We start from the raw sequence: 18,748 nt of genomic DNA on the forward strand, positions 1-18,748 counted from the left end.
GGTGCGCCGTCAGGGTGGCCGGACGTGCTGCGGGAGTACCTCGTTCCTGCTCTTTGAAAACACTTGCCATTTTCTTCAAATCCTGAGTTAGGTCTCGTGCTCCTGGGGGGCCGGGTGGGTCACACTCTTCTCTCTGGCCCTCCACTCGCGCCTGCGGCACTGGCTGGAGGATGAATGGTCGAGAGCAGAGTTGGTTGGCAAGTGCTCCCACCAAGGATGTTTAGGTGGGACACCCAGACCGGAGGCTCCGTGTTCAGAGCTGTCCAGATTTGGCTCTCTGAAATATTCATGTCATAATTGAAGTCTCACTAGCTTTCACAGTCCCGCAGTTGGTAGAAATGAGGATCGGAGAAGACCCAACAGGTCATCCAGACCATTCTCCCGCTGGAAGAGGCTTATTCCCTGCAGTGCACTCAGCAGCATTAGGAGGAATTACTTTTCATATGATTACTTTTTTTTTTCCTTCTCATTCTGTCTTCAACTAAGTGTTTCTTGAATTGAATCACTTTGCATTCAAGTAATAAAATGCACAACAGGCAGTCCATTTCTGGGTGATTATCTCACTCCTCAGGTGGCGTAATAAGGCAGGAGGCCAGAGCCCTGGCATGCCTTATTGTTATTAGGAAGGGAATTTATGGACAAAATAAAGAAAGTGGCTGTTTGCATCAGCAATAACCACAACGAGGAGCGCGGTCACGGCCGATCCCCCCACCCCTGTGCTCGGAGCGCAGGGCAGGCAGGAGCCCGGTACCCTAACCGTGCAGGTGGCGGTGGGGGTGGACAGAGGCGTAGCACCACTGCCTTCAAGGGGCTTGTTGTTTATTTTGCAAAAAAGCAGCAGGAAAGCCTTGGCTGTTGACTTGTACCTGGGAGGGGCCCGTCTCGGGCACCAGCTCCGGGCTTCGCTTTGTGTGCCTGGGCCAGTCGCTTCCTGCTGTGCGCTCCCGAGTCCTCACCTATGAAATGGGAAGAGCCGTAGGTGGTTGGGCTGGGAAGGGTTAAATGATGAGTTGTTTTTTTTTTTTTTTCCCCATAAATCTTAAGCGCATTTCCCGGCTCAAAGGAATCCCTATTAAATGCTAATAGGATTAGAATAATTTTTTTCCCCCTTAAAATTCTTCATAAGCTGGAGCTTCTGTGTCTCTTCTTCAGCCCGTGCTTGCACCAAGGATGTTTAGGTGGGACTCCCAGGCAGGCTCCGCGCTCACAGCGGTCCGGGTTGGCTCTCACATGCCTCATCGTTCCCGCACCCTCGGTGTTCTTTCCCGAGTACGCTGTGGCGTGTCCTCACTTCCCTCACACGTGCCCTCCTCTTGCCACTTCACACGTGCTGTCCAAGGAGGAAAGAAAGAAAGTGAAGTCGCTCAGTCGTGTTTGACTCTTTGTGACCCCCATGGACTGTAGCCTACCAGGCTCCTCCGTCCATGGGATTCTCCAGGCAAGAGTACTGGAGTGGGGTGCCATTTCCTTCTCCAGGAGATCTTCCCGACCCAGGGATCGAACCCTGGTCTCCCACATCGTGGGCCGACGCTTTACCGTCTGAGCCACCAGGGGAGTCCGCTGTCCAAAACGCGGACCCAGATGAAACCCAGCTCGGTGGCCTCCCCGTGCAGCAGCTGACTGTGGCTGGAGAAAGGCCGCCTCCGCCTGCCCTGGCCCTCAGGTTCCTGTCCACGGGCCTCTGGTGGGCTCTCTCAGCCCTCTGCTGGTCGTGCGTGCTGCTTCTCCCGCCCTCCTGCTCGCCTTCCCGTCCAGCCAGCTGTCCCTTCACCCTCAGTCCTGAGATGCCTGTCCCCGTCCTCATGTGCTGCTGCTGACCCGACTTCCCTTTCCCTGAGAAGAGAGAGCCAGCAGGAGGGGACTCCCACGTGCCTTCCGCTCAGCGTCTGCTCACACGCTCTGCTGTCTTGGTTGTCATGAGCCATCCCTGTGCCTAGAAGAGGCTCCGGCACCCAAGGAGATCCTGTCTCCACTGGCAAACCCACCGGAACTACCCATTCCCTCCCTTCTCTCCTGCTTCATCCCTCTTGGCCTCCAAGGCTGGTCGCGACCACGAGTATTCAGACCTGCTGCCAGTTCTCCTGTGATAAAGACAGCTCTCTGTGGCTGCCCATCTCTCCTCTGCTGCCCCCCACCCCACTGCTGCTTTACAGCCGAGTTCTGGAAACAGGTGCCCCTGTCTGCTGTCACTGATTCTTCTCTGAGTTTATCTGAACTCAGGCAAGCTTCCTGCCAACCACCCGGTCCCACCAGTGTGGCTACTGTTCAGACCATCGGTGGCTCCTGCCTGGCTTCGTCCCGGGGCAGTTCTTGGTCATCTTACGTGGTTATCCCTGTAACCTTTGACACACAGCATCACCCGCTCCTCCTTGACACACTTTCTTCACTTGGTTCCCTGGACACTCCGGTCCCCCGGTTTTTCTCTTCTCCCACTGGTTGCTCTTCCTCGGTCTCCTTTGCCAGTTCCTCATGTCCCTGAGCTCTGAAAGTCAGTGTACCCCAGGGCTTGGCCCCGGCAGCTCTTCTTTCTCACACCCCCTTTCCTGGTGGGCTGGTCCGATAGCATGCCTTTACGTGCATTGTATGCTGATGATCCCCAAACTTCCATCTTTATCAAACCTTGTGCATCCAGCCGCCTATTCAGTATCTCCACCGGGATATCTAGTAAGCATCTCAGATGTAACACGTCCAGAGGAATTCCTGATCTTCCCCTCCAGACAGTCTACCTGCTATCTTTCCCATCTCAGTTCACAGCCACTCGATCCAGCCTTTCTTTTGCACAGCAGATCCGATCTGTAAAGCTCTTTAGAATGTGCCTGGAATCTGATCATTCCTCAGCACTTTCCCCAGAAGGACCCCACTCCCCACCACAGCTCCTCTTTCGTGGACGATGGCAGGAGACTTGTAACCGGTCTTCCTGTTTCCTCTCTTGCCTCTGTCGATCCATTCTTGACATGCAACCAGAGGGATCCTCCAAGTACAGAGGCCAGAGCGTGATCCTGTGCCTAACCCTCCAGCCGCTCAGCGTCTTCAGAGCCTAGCGCTCACGGGGCCCAGTGCTTTCCGTCCGTCTGCCGCCTGCTGCCTCTTTGCCCTCCTGGCAGCTCTGCTCCCTTCAGACCTTTGCTCAGTGTCTCCTGTTCTCCTCCTCTACTCCGTTTATCCCCACAGCAGTTACGCATGTGTACAGTGCTAGTGCTAAGTCGCTTCAATCGTGTCCTGACTCTTTTCAGTCCCGTGGACCACAGCCCCTCAGGCTCCTCCGTCCATGGAACTCTCCAGGCAAGGAGACTGGAGCGGATCCCCTTCTCCAGGGGATCTTCCCGACCCAGGGATCCAACCTGCCTTTCTTGAGTCTCTGGCATTGGCAGGTGGGTTCTTTACCACGAGTGCCACCGGGGAAGCCCACTCGTGTTTAATTTACTTATTTTATTTGCTGTATGTCTTCCATTACTAGAATCTAAGGTCCCCGAGGGCTGTGATTTTGCCAGTTTTGTTCATTGACCAACCCCCCACCCCGCCGCAAGGCTTCAATCTGCTGCTGCTAAGTCGCTTCAGTCGTGTCCGACTCTGAAGGCTCCAGTCTAGAAGGAGCTTAACAAGCACCTTTTGACTGAGCATGTACAGAGCCACGTTCTTCTGGAAATTTACCAGTGCTGTGATTCTAGGTTTCAGTGCAGTTAAGTGTGTCTGGTTGAAGAAGGAGATATGTGGGAGAGCGGTGGAAGCTCTCAGCCTCACCCAGCATTAGCCCCGGGGCGGTCCCGGCCTGCAAGGACCTACCGACGGTCGGTGGCAGATAGGACAGGTGCAGACTGACGCAGTGCTGGGCGTCTCTTCGTGCAGGCCTGCCCGAAGAGAGGGAAGCCGAGCACCGGCCAATGTGGATTTCCTGTACGTGAGGAAGTCCGATCCATTTCTTCAACCCTGTAAACTTGAGGTTCTTCAGATCCAGTGTGTTAGAGGTGCTGCCTAGCCTGAGTCTGTGTACTCAAATAGTGCTGCGCACACCCACCTCGGCTTGACTATTATTAATTATGCACGTTTGTTGCAGTGTGAAGCCCAGCAGGGAAAACTGTTTTCTTTTTCGGCTGTGCTGGATCTTCATTGCTGCGCGAGATTTTCTCTAGTTGGGGTGCACAGGCTTCTCATCGCGGTGGCTTCTCTTGTTGCTGAGCGAGCCCCGGCTCTAGGGTGAGAGGACTTCGACAGTTGCAGCCCATGGACTCAGGAGTTGGGGCTCCCAGGCCCTAGAGCACAGGCTCAGTAGTTGTGGCACACAGGCTTAGTTGCTCCGCAGTATGTAGGATCTTCCTGGACCAGGGATCAAACTTGCTTCTCCTGCATTGGCAGGTGGATTCTTTACCACTGAGCGACCAGGGAAGCTCCAGCTCCCAGATCAGGGATCAAAGCCGTGTCTCCTGCATTGGCAAGCAGATTCTTTACCACTGAGCCACCAGGGAAGCCTGAGAAAACTTTTTTTTTTCCCAGCTGAAAAGGATGGCCAAGTTAGGAGCGTCAGACAGGTGATGGCTATAAAACTTCCTTATAGCGCTTGAACTTAGGCCTCTTGGTTCACTTGAGGCAAGGGAGAGTTTTGTCTCTTACTCTTATACCTAAAGTGGCCAGAAAGGAGTGAATCAAAAATTTGCCCTGATTTCTGAAATGCCAATAAGTCACAGACTGGCAGTCTCTGAGTTGCAAATTCCTAAATGCATGTAATAGCATGGTGACCACTGAGGGCTAGTGCCTCCTGCTGGCGGGTGTAGGGAGCACAGCCAGTTTTGCCCTAACTGTGGGGCATCAGCCTGGGTGGGCTCTTCCCCACAGCGCCCCAGATAAACAGGACATCCCCGATGCCAAAGGTGCCCAGGCCAGTAGCTGCTCTCTTTGCCTCCGCCTCCTCCCCTCCCTCTCCTCCTTTCCCTCCTTTTTCTGTCCTATTCTGATATAACTCATATACCATAAAATGAATCCTTTTAAAGCATACAGTTCTGTGGCTTTTAGTGTATTCACTGAGGGTGTGACCATCACCACTAACCTTTGTCACCTCCAAAGAAACGCCGTACTCATTAGCTGTTCCATATCCCCCTACCTTTAGACCCTGGCAACTGCCTAATCTGCTTCCCATTTCTATGGATGTATTTATTCTGCGTGTTTTGCATCAGTTGAATTATACAGTACATGGTTGGCCGTAGCGTAACGTTTTCAAGACTTGTTTGTGTTGTAGCATGAATCAGTGTTTCATTCCCTCTTATGGCTGAATTTTGTACGTGCTGCTTTAGTCGCTCAGTCGTGTCCGACTCCTGCGACCCCATGGTCTGTAGCCCGCCAGGCTCCTCCGTCCATGGGATTCTCCAGGCGAGAGAACTGCAGTGGGTTGCCATTTCCATCTCCAGAATTATGTATAGCCCGCTGAATGAGTAGACCACTTTTTGCTGATCTGTTTCCTCGTTGATGGGCCTTTGGGTGGTTTCCACTCTTTGGCTGCTGTGGGTATACTGCTATGAACATTTGTGTACAGTTTCCACGTGGACATGAGGTTTTCAGTCCCTCACCAGTACTTGTTATTGTTTCTTTGATTATACCATCCCTTGTGTGCTGTGTGCTTAGTCGCTCAGTTGTGTCCAACTCGTCGTGACCCCCGTGGACAGCAGCCCTCCAGGCTCCTCTGTCCATGGGGCTTCTCCAGGCAAGAATACTACAGCGGGTTGCCACGCCCTCCTCCAGGGGGTCTTCCCAACCCAAGGATCAAACCCAGGTCTCCCGCACTGCAGGTGGATTCTTTACGGACTGAGCCGTCAAGGAGGCCCCCGGGGGGCTTAATGGATGCCTTCTTGTGCTGCTGACTTGTATTTTCCTAATGACTTGTGATATTGAGCATTTTTCATGTACCTGTGTATCTTCTTGGGAGGACTGTCTGTTCAGACCCTTTGCCCATTGTTAAACTGGGTTATTTGCCTTTTTATTATTGAGTTGGAAGAGTTCTTGATATAGTCTACATATTAGATTCTTATCAGATATATGATTGACAAATAATTGACTCCATTCTGTGGGTTGTCTTTTCAGTTTCTTGATAGTATCCTTTGAAGCACAAAAATTTTTAATTTTAGTCAAGTCCAGTTAACATTCCTTCTTTGGTTGCTTGCATTTTTCATGTCATATCTAAGATATCATCACATAATTCCAAGTCACAAAGATTTACATGTATGTTTTCTCCTAAGAATTTTGTATTTTCAGCTCTTAAATTTAGGTCTTTGGTTGATTTTTCATTAATTTTTGTACATGGTGTGAAATGGGGGTCCCGTTTCATTCTTTTGGCTGTGGATATCCAGTTGTTCCAGCACCATTTGTTGGAAAGACTATTCTTTCTACATTGAGTGATCTTGCAGCCTTATCAAAAATCAATTAATGCTGCACCTAAGGGTTCATTTCCAGATTCTCCATTTTATTCTGGTGTGTTGTGCCTTCATTTTCACTTATCTAGAAGTATTTGCTGATTTCTATCATGATTTTTTTCTTTGACTCACTGGTTATTTAACAGTGTGTTGTGTAATTTCCATGTATTTGTGAATTACCTAATTTTTTGTTACTTCTAATTTCATTCCCATGTGATTGGAGAACATACTTTGATGCTTTCCGTCCTCTTAAATTTGTGGAGGCTTGTGTTAGGGCCTAGCATGTGTTGTCTGTCCTAGAAACTGTCCCCTGTCTACTTGGGAGGCGCGTGTCCTGTCGTTGTCGGGTGAGCTGTGCTGTAGTCGTCCGTTAGGTCCTGTTGGTTTAAAGCGTTGTTGTTCAGCTGTTCTGTGTCCTTGTTAGTCTTCTGGCTAATTGTGTCCATCCTGAGAGTGAGTATCAAAGTCTCCAGTTATTATTGTTGCAGCGTCTAGCTCTTCTTTGAGTTTACCAGTTTTTACTTCGTGTCTATTGGGGCTCTGTTATCAGCTCTGCGTATATGTTTGTTTTACCTTCCTTTATTCTTTCTTTACTGCTCTTTACTTACATAGGTCTGAGTTCTGCTGCACATGAGTTTTTTCATCTTTCTGAAGAATTTATTTTAATAATTCTTACAACCAGGTCTACTGGTGACATTTCCTCAATTTTTGTTGATATGATCAGGTCTTTGTCTTTAAATCTGAAGGATGTTTTGCTGGATACAGAATTCTACGTTGGTGGATTTTTTTTTTTTTCCTTTTGACACTTGAAATATTTCATTCCACTCTTTCCGTGTTTGCATGGTTTCTGAAGACAAGTATGTGTAGGCCATACTTTTTTTTGTGGTTGCAAGTGTCATAAAATTTTTGTTGAAAACTGGGCAATTCTCAAATCATCTTGGCCCTCCTTTCCATTTTGTTTGTTTAGAGGCTCTTCTAAACTAACTTGGTAAGTTCTGTATCGTTTGTCATGCATGGCCACCGAAGTGTCCCTGACTGGTCAGCAGCTGGGACAGAACTCTCTTTAAATGCCTGGACACAGCAGCCTGATAGTCTTTGCTGAGGGCTCTTGGTGTGTGTTGAGCCTTCTGTCCACACTCAGGCAGGCAGCTTACAGCCTTGGCTCGGCCTTCACCTCCTGCTGTGCAGAGCCTCCCAAGTCCGCCAGTGCTGAGGGCCTGCTCAGCTCTTTCTGAGCAAGCGCATAGCCCCAGACATGCGCACCACCTTGTAGATCCCCAGGAATATGTGGGAGCTTCTCAAAGCCCCTCTGGACATCTTGTTCCCTAGCTTTTCCGTTTAAGCTACTTAGTTAGTCTTTTATTTGCTCTATCTGTTATCCACCCTCCTTGGGCAGCTAGAATTTTAAACAACAGTTGCCCCTGAATTTTTTTTTTTTTCAATCAAATGCCTTTTGACAATAGCTGGTCCTCCCTGGGAAAGCTCTGAATCAGTTCAAATAAAGACAGCCTTGCATGTGGGGGTCTTTCAGGGAACCCTCAGGTAAGTCATAGAATGAAGAGTTTATGCTAATGGGGCTTTGAAGGTGCTTCCACCCTGTTCTTCCCCTTGCAGGGTCTGGCGGGCTGCTGGGTTTTCCCTGTGATGGCAGGATGTTGGTTTCATGGCTACTGCAGATTTGGGGATGAGGGGAGATAGGGAACAGGGGAAGTCAAAATGCCACAAAATGGGGGTTCATTCCCGGATTCTGGCATCTCCCATGAGTGAGTACTCCCCAGATTGCTGCAAACTTTGGTTAGTTTCCAGAGTTCTGAAACAGCTGATTCTGACAATTCTTGCCAGTGTTCTCATTACTCTTTTGGAGAAGGTTTTCAGAGGCCTTCACTCTACCATTTCTGGTGCTCTTTTCCCCAGCTACGCCTCTGACTGTGTGTCGGATGAGTTCAGAGGACCGAAACTTTCCACCCTTCCCGCCCCACCCGCCAGGAATGAGTGACTAGCAGGTACAGGTGTCCTGTCCAAACGCCTCTTTGTTTTCTCATCTTTGAAGATTATTGGATCTGCTATAAAAGCGAGTCTAAAACCCACAATTTTGTATTCACTTTAAGAGGGGGTCTCTGAAACATTGGCGAGGTCCTGACCAGCTACATTTTTACAGTCCCCGGCTGCCCTTTCAGAAAAGGAGTAGATGGGAGGCTGGCCTCACTGGGGGATGTGGTTGAGGGTCATGTGACCTGTTTTTGTTCATTTCACAGGGATTTAATGTGCAAAATGGCAGTTGTACCAGATTGGCATATTATATGTCCTTACACACGGAAATTCACACATTCAAGACCGCACTCTTCACCATGCAGAGTGTATTCAAGGAGTGTTTTCCAAAATATGTTCAGACCTTCTTCATGTGAGTATTCCTGAGCAAATGGTACTGATAGTGCATGCTGGACTCTGCACAGAGGCCTCACACGATGTGTTGTCAGCCCAATAAAGCTGTGAAATAGATTCTGTTACTGTGCCTATCTTCTGTATGGGGAATCTGAGACCCAGGTTTATCAAGCCACTTGCCCAAAAGTTATGTGGTTTTTAGGTGGCAGGGTTGGGATTTGAACCCAGACATTACAGGAGCCATGGAATTAAACTACTATATTATCTAGTATACTGCCTCACTCAGGTTTTTTCTTAGTTAATAAACTATATTTTTTTAGTAGCTTTTTTTTTAAAAAAAAATTTTTATGCTATGCCGTGCAGCTCGTGAGATCTTAGTTCCCTGCCCAGGGATTAAACCTGGGCCACGGCGGTGAAAGCACCAACTGAGCCTTAACCCCGGGACCACCAGGGACGCCCTGAGTAATTTTAGGTTTACAGAGAAACTGAGCTACCGTGCAGAGAGTTCCTGTACACTTCTGCACTCCCCTCCCCAGGTTCCGTTATTACCAGCGTTCGCAATGGTGTGGGACAGTGTTTACAAGTGACACACCATTACTGGTACGTTACTGGAGTTCACACTCTTTGTTTTGTGCATCCTCTGGGTTTTGATCAATGTGTGACGATGTGTATCCACTGTTACCGCGTCTCACAGACAGTCTCACTGCCCGGAAACGCCTCCGTGCTCTGCCTGTTCATCCCTCCCTCCCCCTGGTTGCAGGCAGCCGCTGGTCTTCCTGCTGTCTCTGTAGTTTTGCCTCTTTGAGAATGTCATTTAGTTGGAATCATACAGTCCGAAGCGTTTTCATATTGGCTTCTTTCACTTAGCAATACGCACGTAAGGCTCCTTCATGTCTTTTCATGGTGTGACAGTTCATTTCTATTTTTTCTCTGAATAATAGTCTCTTGTATGGATGTACAACCATTTATTCACTCCTCAAGGACATCTTGGTTGCTGTCATGCCTTGGCAATTATAAATAAAGTTGGTATAAACATTTGCATGCAGGTTTTTGAGTGGACCTGAAAGCCTAACTTATTTGGATCAGTCAATTTTAAAACAATAAAATTTGACATTATATTTTCTCTAAAGTGTGCGTCTTCTCATTTGTTCCTTCCTCCCTCCTTCTCTTTCTTCGCACACATTTTCTTAGCCCTAAGATGTAACAAGAACTGTCCTAGGGACTGAGGATAAAGAGCAGGTCCTGTAGAGGGTCTGCCCTGGAGGAGCCCACGGTCTTGAAAGGGAGAGGAGGCATCCCAGCCAAGAGAGACCAGGGCTGGACTAGACACACGTACGCCATGGACGCATAGCCCGAGGAGCTGGAAGGGCTTAGAGCAGCACAATGGAAGAACAGGCCGGAGGAGAGGCGAGCCGGTCAGAAGTCACGCTGGCCACCGTGCTCACCTGCCATCCGCAGGAGGCCACGGGCCCCCGCCGGAGAGCCGGAGGGGAGCCCGGACGATGTCTGATGGGCGTCTGTCTGCCCGGGTCTCTGGAAGCAGGGGAGAATGGGTGTCGGGGTGACCGGCAGTCTCCACCACAGACATTTATCGTCACTAACAAATCTGCTCCACGCCTGCAGTGTTCTGCAGATATATCCTCGTTAACTAGCTTTCTGACTGCACAAAGAAGAACGGAGTGAAGCAGGATTACCGGATTAAGGGGTGTTCACACTCGTAAAGGCGCCACAAATCGCCTTTAGGAAGCTTGTAGCTCCACATCCCCCAGATAACAATTAAAAGTGCTTGTTTCTGAGCATCCTAACACAGAATGTTGTCTTTGACTTCTTGTCCATTTGATATGCATGAAACAGCATTCTGTTGTGCTGTTAACCTGCGTTTCCCTAATGGCGAGCTTATCTTTGATCGTCAAGTCCGTCAGGTTCACGTCTTCCTCTGACGAACTGCCTCTTCATGTCCTTTGCCCATTCTCCCGCTGTGGGCAGGTCTTTTTAGTTACTTGTGTGAGCGCTCTTTGTTAAAAATATGAATGCTTTATGTGCAATCGGTATCTTTTTTCATCTGTCATCTGCCTTTTGTTTTTACTGATGGTTTTTAAAATGTACTGAATTATTTTTCCTTTTCTAAATAAAAGTTATATATTTAAAATAAACACTTAAATAAAAACTATTTACATACATATGTAATGTCCCCTAGCACCCCTTTCCTCTCCAGAGTTGGTCACCATTGAGTGTTTGGCTGTCCAGCAACGGCACATCATTCATGCACACCCACGTGTAGATATGTATTACAGAACTCGTATTAAATAAACACAGTTCATGGGTAAATCTGTGGGCCACAGATACTAGACACCCTGTTTCCTTTTAAGATGTTTTTTGCTTTATGTTTCAATTTGAATAGTTTCTGTGGACCTGACTTTATACTCATGAGTCCTTTCTTCTGCCGTGTGGACAGTCTGCTGTTAAGCAAATTAAATGAACTCTTCACTTTGATATTGTATTTTTCCTTTCTAGCTTTTTCATGTGCTTTAAAAAAAAGTTTCTGCTTCTCTGTTGGAATCCCCCACATGTTCAGCATGTTGTCAGTTTTCCCTTAATCTCTTTAACATATTTGTCATTCTTAGTTTAAATACACGATCATTTTCCACATCTGTTCTCTATGAGTCTTCTGATGACTGGTTTTGCTCCTCATCAGGTCATGTTTTCTTATTTCACTTGTCTTGCAATTTAAAAAAGATTTAGCAGCAGACATTTGTGTAAAAGAGAGTAGTGTGTACACGCTCAAGTCATGTCCGATTCTTTGTGACCTCACATACCGTAGCTCGCCAGGCTCCTCTGTCCATGGGATTTCCCAGGCAAGAACACTGGAGTGGGTTGCCACTTCCTTCTCCAGGGGATCTTCCCGGCCCAGGGATCGAATCCACATCTCCTGCATTAGCAGATGGGTTCTTTACCTCTGAGCCATCAGGGAAGCCCCCAGAAAGAGTAGGGAAGTGAAGTTGCTCAGTTGTGTCCGCCTCTTTGCAACCCCATGGACTGTAGCCTACCAGGTTCCTCCGTCCATGGGATTCTCCAGGCAAGAGTGCTGGAGTAGGTTGCCATTTCCTTCTCCAGGGGATCTTCCTGACCCAGGGACCGAACCCAGGTCTTCCACATTGCAGGCAGATGCTTTACCGTTTGAGCCACCAGGGAAGCCCCCAAAAAGAGTAGAGACAGAAGTAAATCATATTTACCACCAGAAAAAGGAATGCTCCTTCCACTCAGGCTTCTGATGAGGTAGACTGGCTCAGTTTATTTCTTGGTTTAGTCGTGTCTGGATTTGGTGTCAGTGGTGGTTAGATTCAGGTGACCTCTTGTTTCAAACACTTCCCTTCAGCAGACCCTGAGATCTGAGCAGCGTGGACACTTCAGTCATCTCTGCTTCCCAGTCCAGCTGCCAGCCTGGTGTCCTGGGGGGTACTCTCTGCTTCCAGCCCTCCCGCCACAATTGGAGGAGGGTTTCTCCAGCTCAGACTCCAGCTTTGTGCACCTCAGGAGGTCCCCCTCCACCTTGCCCCCCTGCCTCCAGTCTGCAGTGGGCCACCAACGGGCACTTGGTGAGGGTCCCATAGGCTTCAGAGGGGCTTGCCGCTGGTCTGTACTCAGCCATGGTGAGCAGCTGCCTGATACTTAGGGAAGACTCCCCATGTCTCAGGGCATAGCTCATAGCCCCCCTGCCTTGCTCCCAGCTTCAGGTGCTGCCACTGCCATGTGGGAAGGCCCATGTGGATGGGTGCAGACTTGCTGTGTGCTTGAGGCTCTGGCGATACAAGTCCATGGGATCGGTCCACACGGCTGCTACATGCTTCCCATTGGTGGTTTTCTCTACGCCCCTGTCTAGGATGAATCTGCTTCTCTTCCCAAGACTTTGCGAGGAGGAAAGGAGTCCTGGGGGCTTTCTCTCCAAGGAGTGGCTGGTCCTTTCTGTTTCTTTGCATCCTCAGTTCTTTGATGGATTTCAAACCCTTCTCTCTCTCTCTCTTTTTTTTAAAGCTTATCCTCCTGGTTCTCTTTGCTGGGGTCAGGATGACAGTCTCTGTGACTTCCTATATCCTAAATGGAAGTAAAAAATTTTGTCAATTCTCCTCCAGAAAGATCCCATCAATTCGTACTCCCACCAGCAGGTTATGCAAGTTTGGCTGTTGCTTTCATTTTAAACCAAAGAAGGCATATTAGACTTATGAAATAAAAAGTTTTTCTTCAGGTAAAATCAGATCGTTTCAAATCAATATTTTCTGATACTTTAAAATTAGAATCGTTGGTTGCTAAGAAGGGGGTTCTTGGGAAGCATTGAAAATACACGTGAAAAGTCTGAAAAAAGATTTCAAGATGGAGACATATAAAGGGGTCCCTCCATGATGCTGGGTGCAGGAGGAGGAATTCCAGGCTGCGTGGGCAGAGGGAGAAATATTTGTCACCAGCTGACATGGGGCCCTGCAGCTCCGCCATGTGAATCAGCTGCTTCTGAGGTTCAAAGCAACAGGAACACAGAGGGAAGCAGAGAGCCGCCCCTGCACAACCAGCATCCTTGGGGACTTCAGTCCCTTCTTCTCCCCCAGGCTCTGAGCCCAGTCTTCTGCCTGTCTGACCTCTCGTATGTAAGCATTTGGCTCCATGTCCTGAAACACCACCGCAGCAAACAGCAGCTCCATTGTGACCCCTGTCCTAAGCTCCAGGTCGCATCTGCGGTTGCCCCCGACCTTTCTGCTTGAGCATCACCTAGCGGGCATCTCAAACACAAACTGATGGGACATCTCTTGACACCTGGCATTCTCCATCCCGGTAAAGAGCATCATCCTTTATCTAGTTCCTCATGTGCAAGGACTTATCCTTGATTTCATTTTCTTTTCATCAGCCCTCTCCAGCTCACCAGGCCAAGCTATCAGTGAGACTTTGTCAGCTGTGTTTCTAGGTTATGTCTCTAATCTGTCTCCCCCCAAAAAAAACCCTGCCTCCACCACAACCTTGACCTTGTTCAAGTCACCGTCACTTCTTCTTGGAACTTGGAACTGCTTCCTCATTGAACTTCTCATTTCTTGCCCCTCTGTAATCTACTCTCCGCATAGCAACCAGAGTAACTTTTTACAAGCCACATATATTAATACGATCACTCACTGCTTGAACTCTCCTGAGTCTTCCCATTGCCTTTGGCGAAAACCCCAGTCCTTGTGCAGGGATCTGAGGTGTCACCCACTCCGATCTCAGCCATCACTGCCTCCCTGTCTCGCTGGACACACGCCTCTGTCCACAGAGATCTCTTGCTCCCTGGACCCGTTAGACTCACTCTTGCTCAGGGGCTCTTTATTGGAGGCTCTTCTGCCTGTTGAGGACACTCTCACTGCAGCGCTTGACTGGCTCATTCTGTCCATCTGGTTTCAGCTCATCAGACTACCCAGAGAGGCTCCCTCCAACTCCCCTACCTGAGACAGCTCCCCGGCCGCCCTCACCTCCGTGGTCCGTCCTGCTGCCTGTAAGCACTTGGCACCATCTACTGTTACATCATCATCTATTTTCTGTTTCTCCTCCTGCTTCTCTCTTCTGGAGTCTATCTAAGCTTTCCAAGAGCAGAGCTTCCTGTCTTACTCACGGCAGTCCCGCCAGTGCCTAGAGCAGCGCTGGCCTGTGACAGGTGCTCAGAAATACCTTTTGAATGAATGAATTCCACATCCTTTCAAGCCAATGTTTCGAAAGGGTCTCTTCTCTTCCTGCCTGCCTTCTTTCCTGAGTCTCCCACACAGCCAGTTCCCACACCTGGATCTCCAGCACCACCCACTATGACCTCTAGATTTGTGTATTCAGTTTTCGAATAGACATCCCCACTTGGATATCCCAAACCGAGCTCCTTAGCTTTCCTGCAGACTTTTCTGTTCCAAGTGTCCATTGTTATGAATAAACTCCCCCAAACACAGAGGCTCGAAACCTCAACCATCACGTGTTCTGCTCACGGATCTACAGTTAGGTCCCAGGGATGGCTTGTCTCTGCTCTTTGCACTTCAGTGGGGGAGGTGCCAAGGCGGGGGGCAACCCGGCATCTAGGGCTGGAATATTCTGGAGGCTGGCCCTCTCGAATGGCCAACAGGTGGTGCGGGCTCTTGGCTGGAAGCTCAGCTGGGGCTGTTGGCCAGACACCTCTGCGCGGCCTCTGCGTGGCTCCCTGCCCTCCTCACGGCGCAGCAACTGGTGTGAGCGTCTTAGGAGGGCCAGGCAGAGGCTGTAGTGCTTTCTTTGTGGCCGTGTCTCAGCAATCACATCGTGCCAGTTCTGCCTTAGCCACAGACTCATGCACATTTTAAGGGGGAGGAGTGTACACCCCACTTTCTGACGGGAGGAGAGGCAGCACGATATCATAAGAGAAGCATGTGTGGTGGGCAGCTTGTGCGGCCATCTCAGACAAAACCACCAACCAACCCCATCCTCCGTATTCCTTTTCTCCCGGCTCACCCAGCCACCCACACGAACTTCGTCCTCGTCCCCTGCTCACCCAGCGCATCACATCAGAGTGTTCTGTGGACCTCCTCTATCTTAACCGCTCTTTTATTCACCCCTGCGTTGCACCCACTGACCATCACAGTAGTGTAGACCTCCCTTGAGACTCATCTGAGCTGGCCGTAATCACCCAGCACGTCTTCCACCACCCCTCTCCTCCCCCTTCTGTTTCTCTCCCATGTGATACCAGAGTGAAGTTTAAGAATGAAAGAGGGCTTCCCTGGTGGTCCAGTGGCTAAGACTCTGCACTCCCATTGCATGGGGCCCGGGTTCGATCCCTGCTCAGGGACCTAGATCCTAAATGCTGCAACTAAGAGTTCTCATGCTGCAAGTAAAGGTCCCACGTCCCACAACAAAGATGGGAGAACCCTCGTGCTGCACCTAACACCTGGCTTAGCTGAATAAATCAATATTTGAGAATGAAGATTGGGCCGTGTCACCCTCTCAGTGACAGTCCTGCTGTGGCATCTCACAGCCAGAGCGCAAGGCCAGAGGACAGGGCCGCCTGCCTTGGCTCCTTCTGACTTTCCCAGTCTCCTCTCCTGGCCGAGGTCTGCTCTGTGCAGCCCCTCCCCTGGCCGTCCTCCACAGCAGCCGCACTTCCAACCCCCTATCTTGCTTTCGAGGAACACAGCCTTGCAGTGGAAATGTCACTGTGTCCTCTAAGATTTTCCTGAGATCCTCATCCTGTCACCTCAAACCAGCCGTCTATGTTCAGGGTCTCCAGTGTTATCCCTGTTAAATGATCCCCTGCCTGGAGGTCGCTGTGGCCGTTGTGAGCGAGAGGAACCCCCAGCACTGGGCACAGGCCTCGTGTGTGCACAGAGAGCAAGCTTCAGGGAAGGCGGGCACTGGGGTGACGGCCTGTGAAGCCCCTGGAAGGACGGAGTGGTCCCTGGATCCTGCCACATTGCTCCTCCTGAGCTGAGGGCACCTGGGAGCTCTTCACGGCAGTGGGGGTGCTGGTAGGTCCTCTGTTACTGCCTCAAACAGAAGGCAGCTCAGTCACCCTGCAGCTGTGAGCAGGCCCCTCGCTGCCTCTGGGAAGGTCCATGCTGGCACTCCGAATCTGTTGATATCATCTGGCCCAGGTCACCCCAAGGCTAAAGCCATCGTGTCCACGTGCCAGAAAGGTTCCACTGCTTGATGAGAAATTCTCGTTTCAAGGGAAATACCGAGTCACCCTCTCCAAGCCCCTGCTTGTGAATGATTTGACGAAAAATGCAGCAACGTTCAAGACATTTCACATGACCGGAGTTTACTGCGTAAAACAGAGGTACTAAATGGACTGTGGTCACCAAGATGAAAAGTGAATACAATGGTCTGAAGATTTATGTGATGCTGGAGAGGATGTGGAGAAAAGGGAACCTTCCTGCACTGTCAGTGGGATGTAAATCGGTGCAGCCACTGTGGAAAATGGTATGGAGGTTCCTCAGAAAACTGAAAGTGGGAGTTACCGTGTGATTCAGCAGTCCTACTCCTGGGCACATATCCGGACAAAACTGTAATTCCAGAATTATTCATGCACCCCAGTGTTCATAGTAGCGCTATTCACAATAGCCAAGACACGGAAACGACGTAAGCAACCTACATTTTATAGATACAGTGAGTGAGTGAGTGAAGTCGCTCAGCCGCGTCCGACTCGCTGTGGCCCCATGGACTGGAGCCTGCCACGCTCCTCCAACCGGGGGACTCTCCAGGCAAGAGTACTGGAGTGGGTTGCCATTTCCTTCTCCAGGAGATCTTCCCAACCCAGGGGTTGAAACCGGGTCTCCTGCATTGTAGGCAGACACTTTAGCGTCTGAGCCACCAGGGAAATCCTATATATATATAAAATATATATATATAGTCCTATATATATAAATATAAATATATATATATATGGAGTGCTACTCAGCCATAAAAAGGAATGAAATAATTCCATCTGCAGCAACATGGATACAGCTAGATGGACGTGAGTCTCAGTGAACTCCGGGAGTTGGTGATGGACAGGGAGGCCTGGCGTGCTGTGATTCATGTGGTTGCAAAGAGTCGGACATGACTGAGCGACTGATCTGATCTGATATATAAAATATATATATATAGTCTTATATATATAAATATATATATATATATATGGAGTACTACTCAGCCATAAAAGGGAATGAAATAATTCCATCTGCAGCAACATGGATACAGCTAGAGATTTTCATACTAAGTGAAGTAAGTCAGAGAAAGACAAATATGTACCACTTATACATGGACTCTAAAACATAACACAGTGAACCCATCTATGAAACAAACAGAATTATGGACACAGAGAGCAAACTGATGGTTGCCGAGGGGTGGGGGTTGGGGGGGTGGAGAGGGAGGTTGGGGTTTGCAGATGCAAACAACATCAGGTCCTGCTGTGTGGCACAGGGAGCTATATTCCATATCCTATGACACGGTAATGGAGGGGAATAAAAAAAAGAATGTGTGTGCATATGAGTATATAACTGAATCCCTTTGCTGTACAGCAGTAATTAACCTAATACTTTAAATCAACTAATGCTTCGATAAAAAATAAATTTGAAAGAAAAAGCTTTATTTGCGATGACATTAATTCTTAACTAGGTTTTAACTCCAATATCCAGTGACATAGGTCCTTTCTAGGGAAGAATCTTTGCCTTTTTCTTTCTTTCTAATGTGACTGCTATTGTCTATATTGATTGAAGTGTAAATTTCAGAGGTGAAGACAATGACTGCAGATTTGCCATTGCGGGTCATCTGCTTGTAAACCTAGATATGGTAGAAGAAACACTGTTTTAGAAGTCTGCTGGGTCCTAGTACGCAGTGAAGTAGTTTTCATCATCGTAGCCTTAAGCACGTCCAGTAAATAGCGCTCTCTCTCTCTCTCTCTCACAGCCACAACTGTTGCAAATCCAATACTGTCGTCCTTAGATGTTAAACGGATTTTATTTCAAAAAATTACCGAGAAAGGAGATGAGTTGAAGAGAGCCTTTCACCTGCTTGACACTGCTAACAACATGACGGTGACCAAGAGTGAACTGCGGAGGGTCATCACAACCTTCCTGCTGCCTCTCACGAGAGAACAGTTTCAGGATGTTCTGGCTCAGGTATCGGGCGAAGGAGACTCGGAAGCACCCGGTATGCGGTAGGGAGATGCAGGAGAGGACGGGGCACATGACCTAGCCTGGCTTTCCCCGCGCTGTCCCACATAGAGTTTCACTTGTCACAGTTGAGTGAAGTCCTGGCAGGTTTGGGCCACCACCGTGTGCTTGGGTCATATTTTGCACGTAGCACTATTATAGCCATTCTCTTTTATTTTTTTTTTAAGACTTCCATATACACAATATTTGGGGGACTTCCGTGATGGTCCAGTGGCTAAGACTCTATGCTCCCAATGCAGGGGGCCAGGTTCCATCACTGGTCAGGGAACCAGATCCCTCTACCCCACCCCG

At 49.0% G+C, this 18,748-nt stretch overlaps 1 protein-coding gene across 3 annotated transcripts in view; it reads left to right on the plus strand.

Moving 5' to 3' along the window:
* Positions 1–18,748, plus strand: part of EFCAB6 (EF-hand calcium binding domain 6) — a 252,818-nt gene that overhangs the window by 12,037 nt on the left and 222,033 nt on the right. For 2 of the 3 annotated variants that reach the window (XM_027540563.1, XM_027540565.1), the window contains exons 3-4: positions 8,654–8,799; positions 18,192–18,403. In XM_027540563.1, the coding sequence (XP_027396364.1) occupies positions 8,661–8,799; positions 18,192–18,403 (351 nt within the window). In that variant the 5' untranslated portion in view covers positions 8,654–8,660. Of the gene's footprint in view, positions 1–8,312; positions 8,402–8,653; positions 8,800–18,191; positions 18,404–18,748 lie in introns of all 3 variants that reach the window. The other variant, XM_027540564.1, reaches the window with a different exon arrangement.

Source organism: Bos indicus x Bos taurus, chromosome 5, assembly GCF_003369695.1.
Source record: "Bos indicus x Bos taurus breed Angus x Brahman F1 hybrid chromosome 5, Bos_hybrid_MaternalHap_v2.0, whole genome shotgun sequence".
Taxonomy (NCBI): domain Eukaryota; kingdom Metazoa; phylum Chordata; class Mammalia; order Artiodactyla; family Bovidae; genus Bos; species Bos indicus x Bos taurus.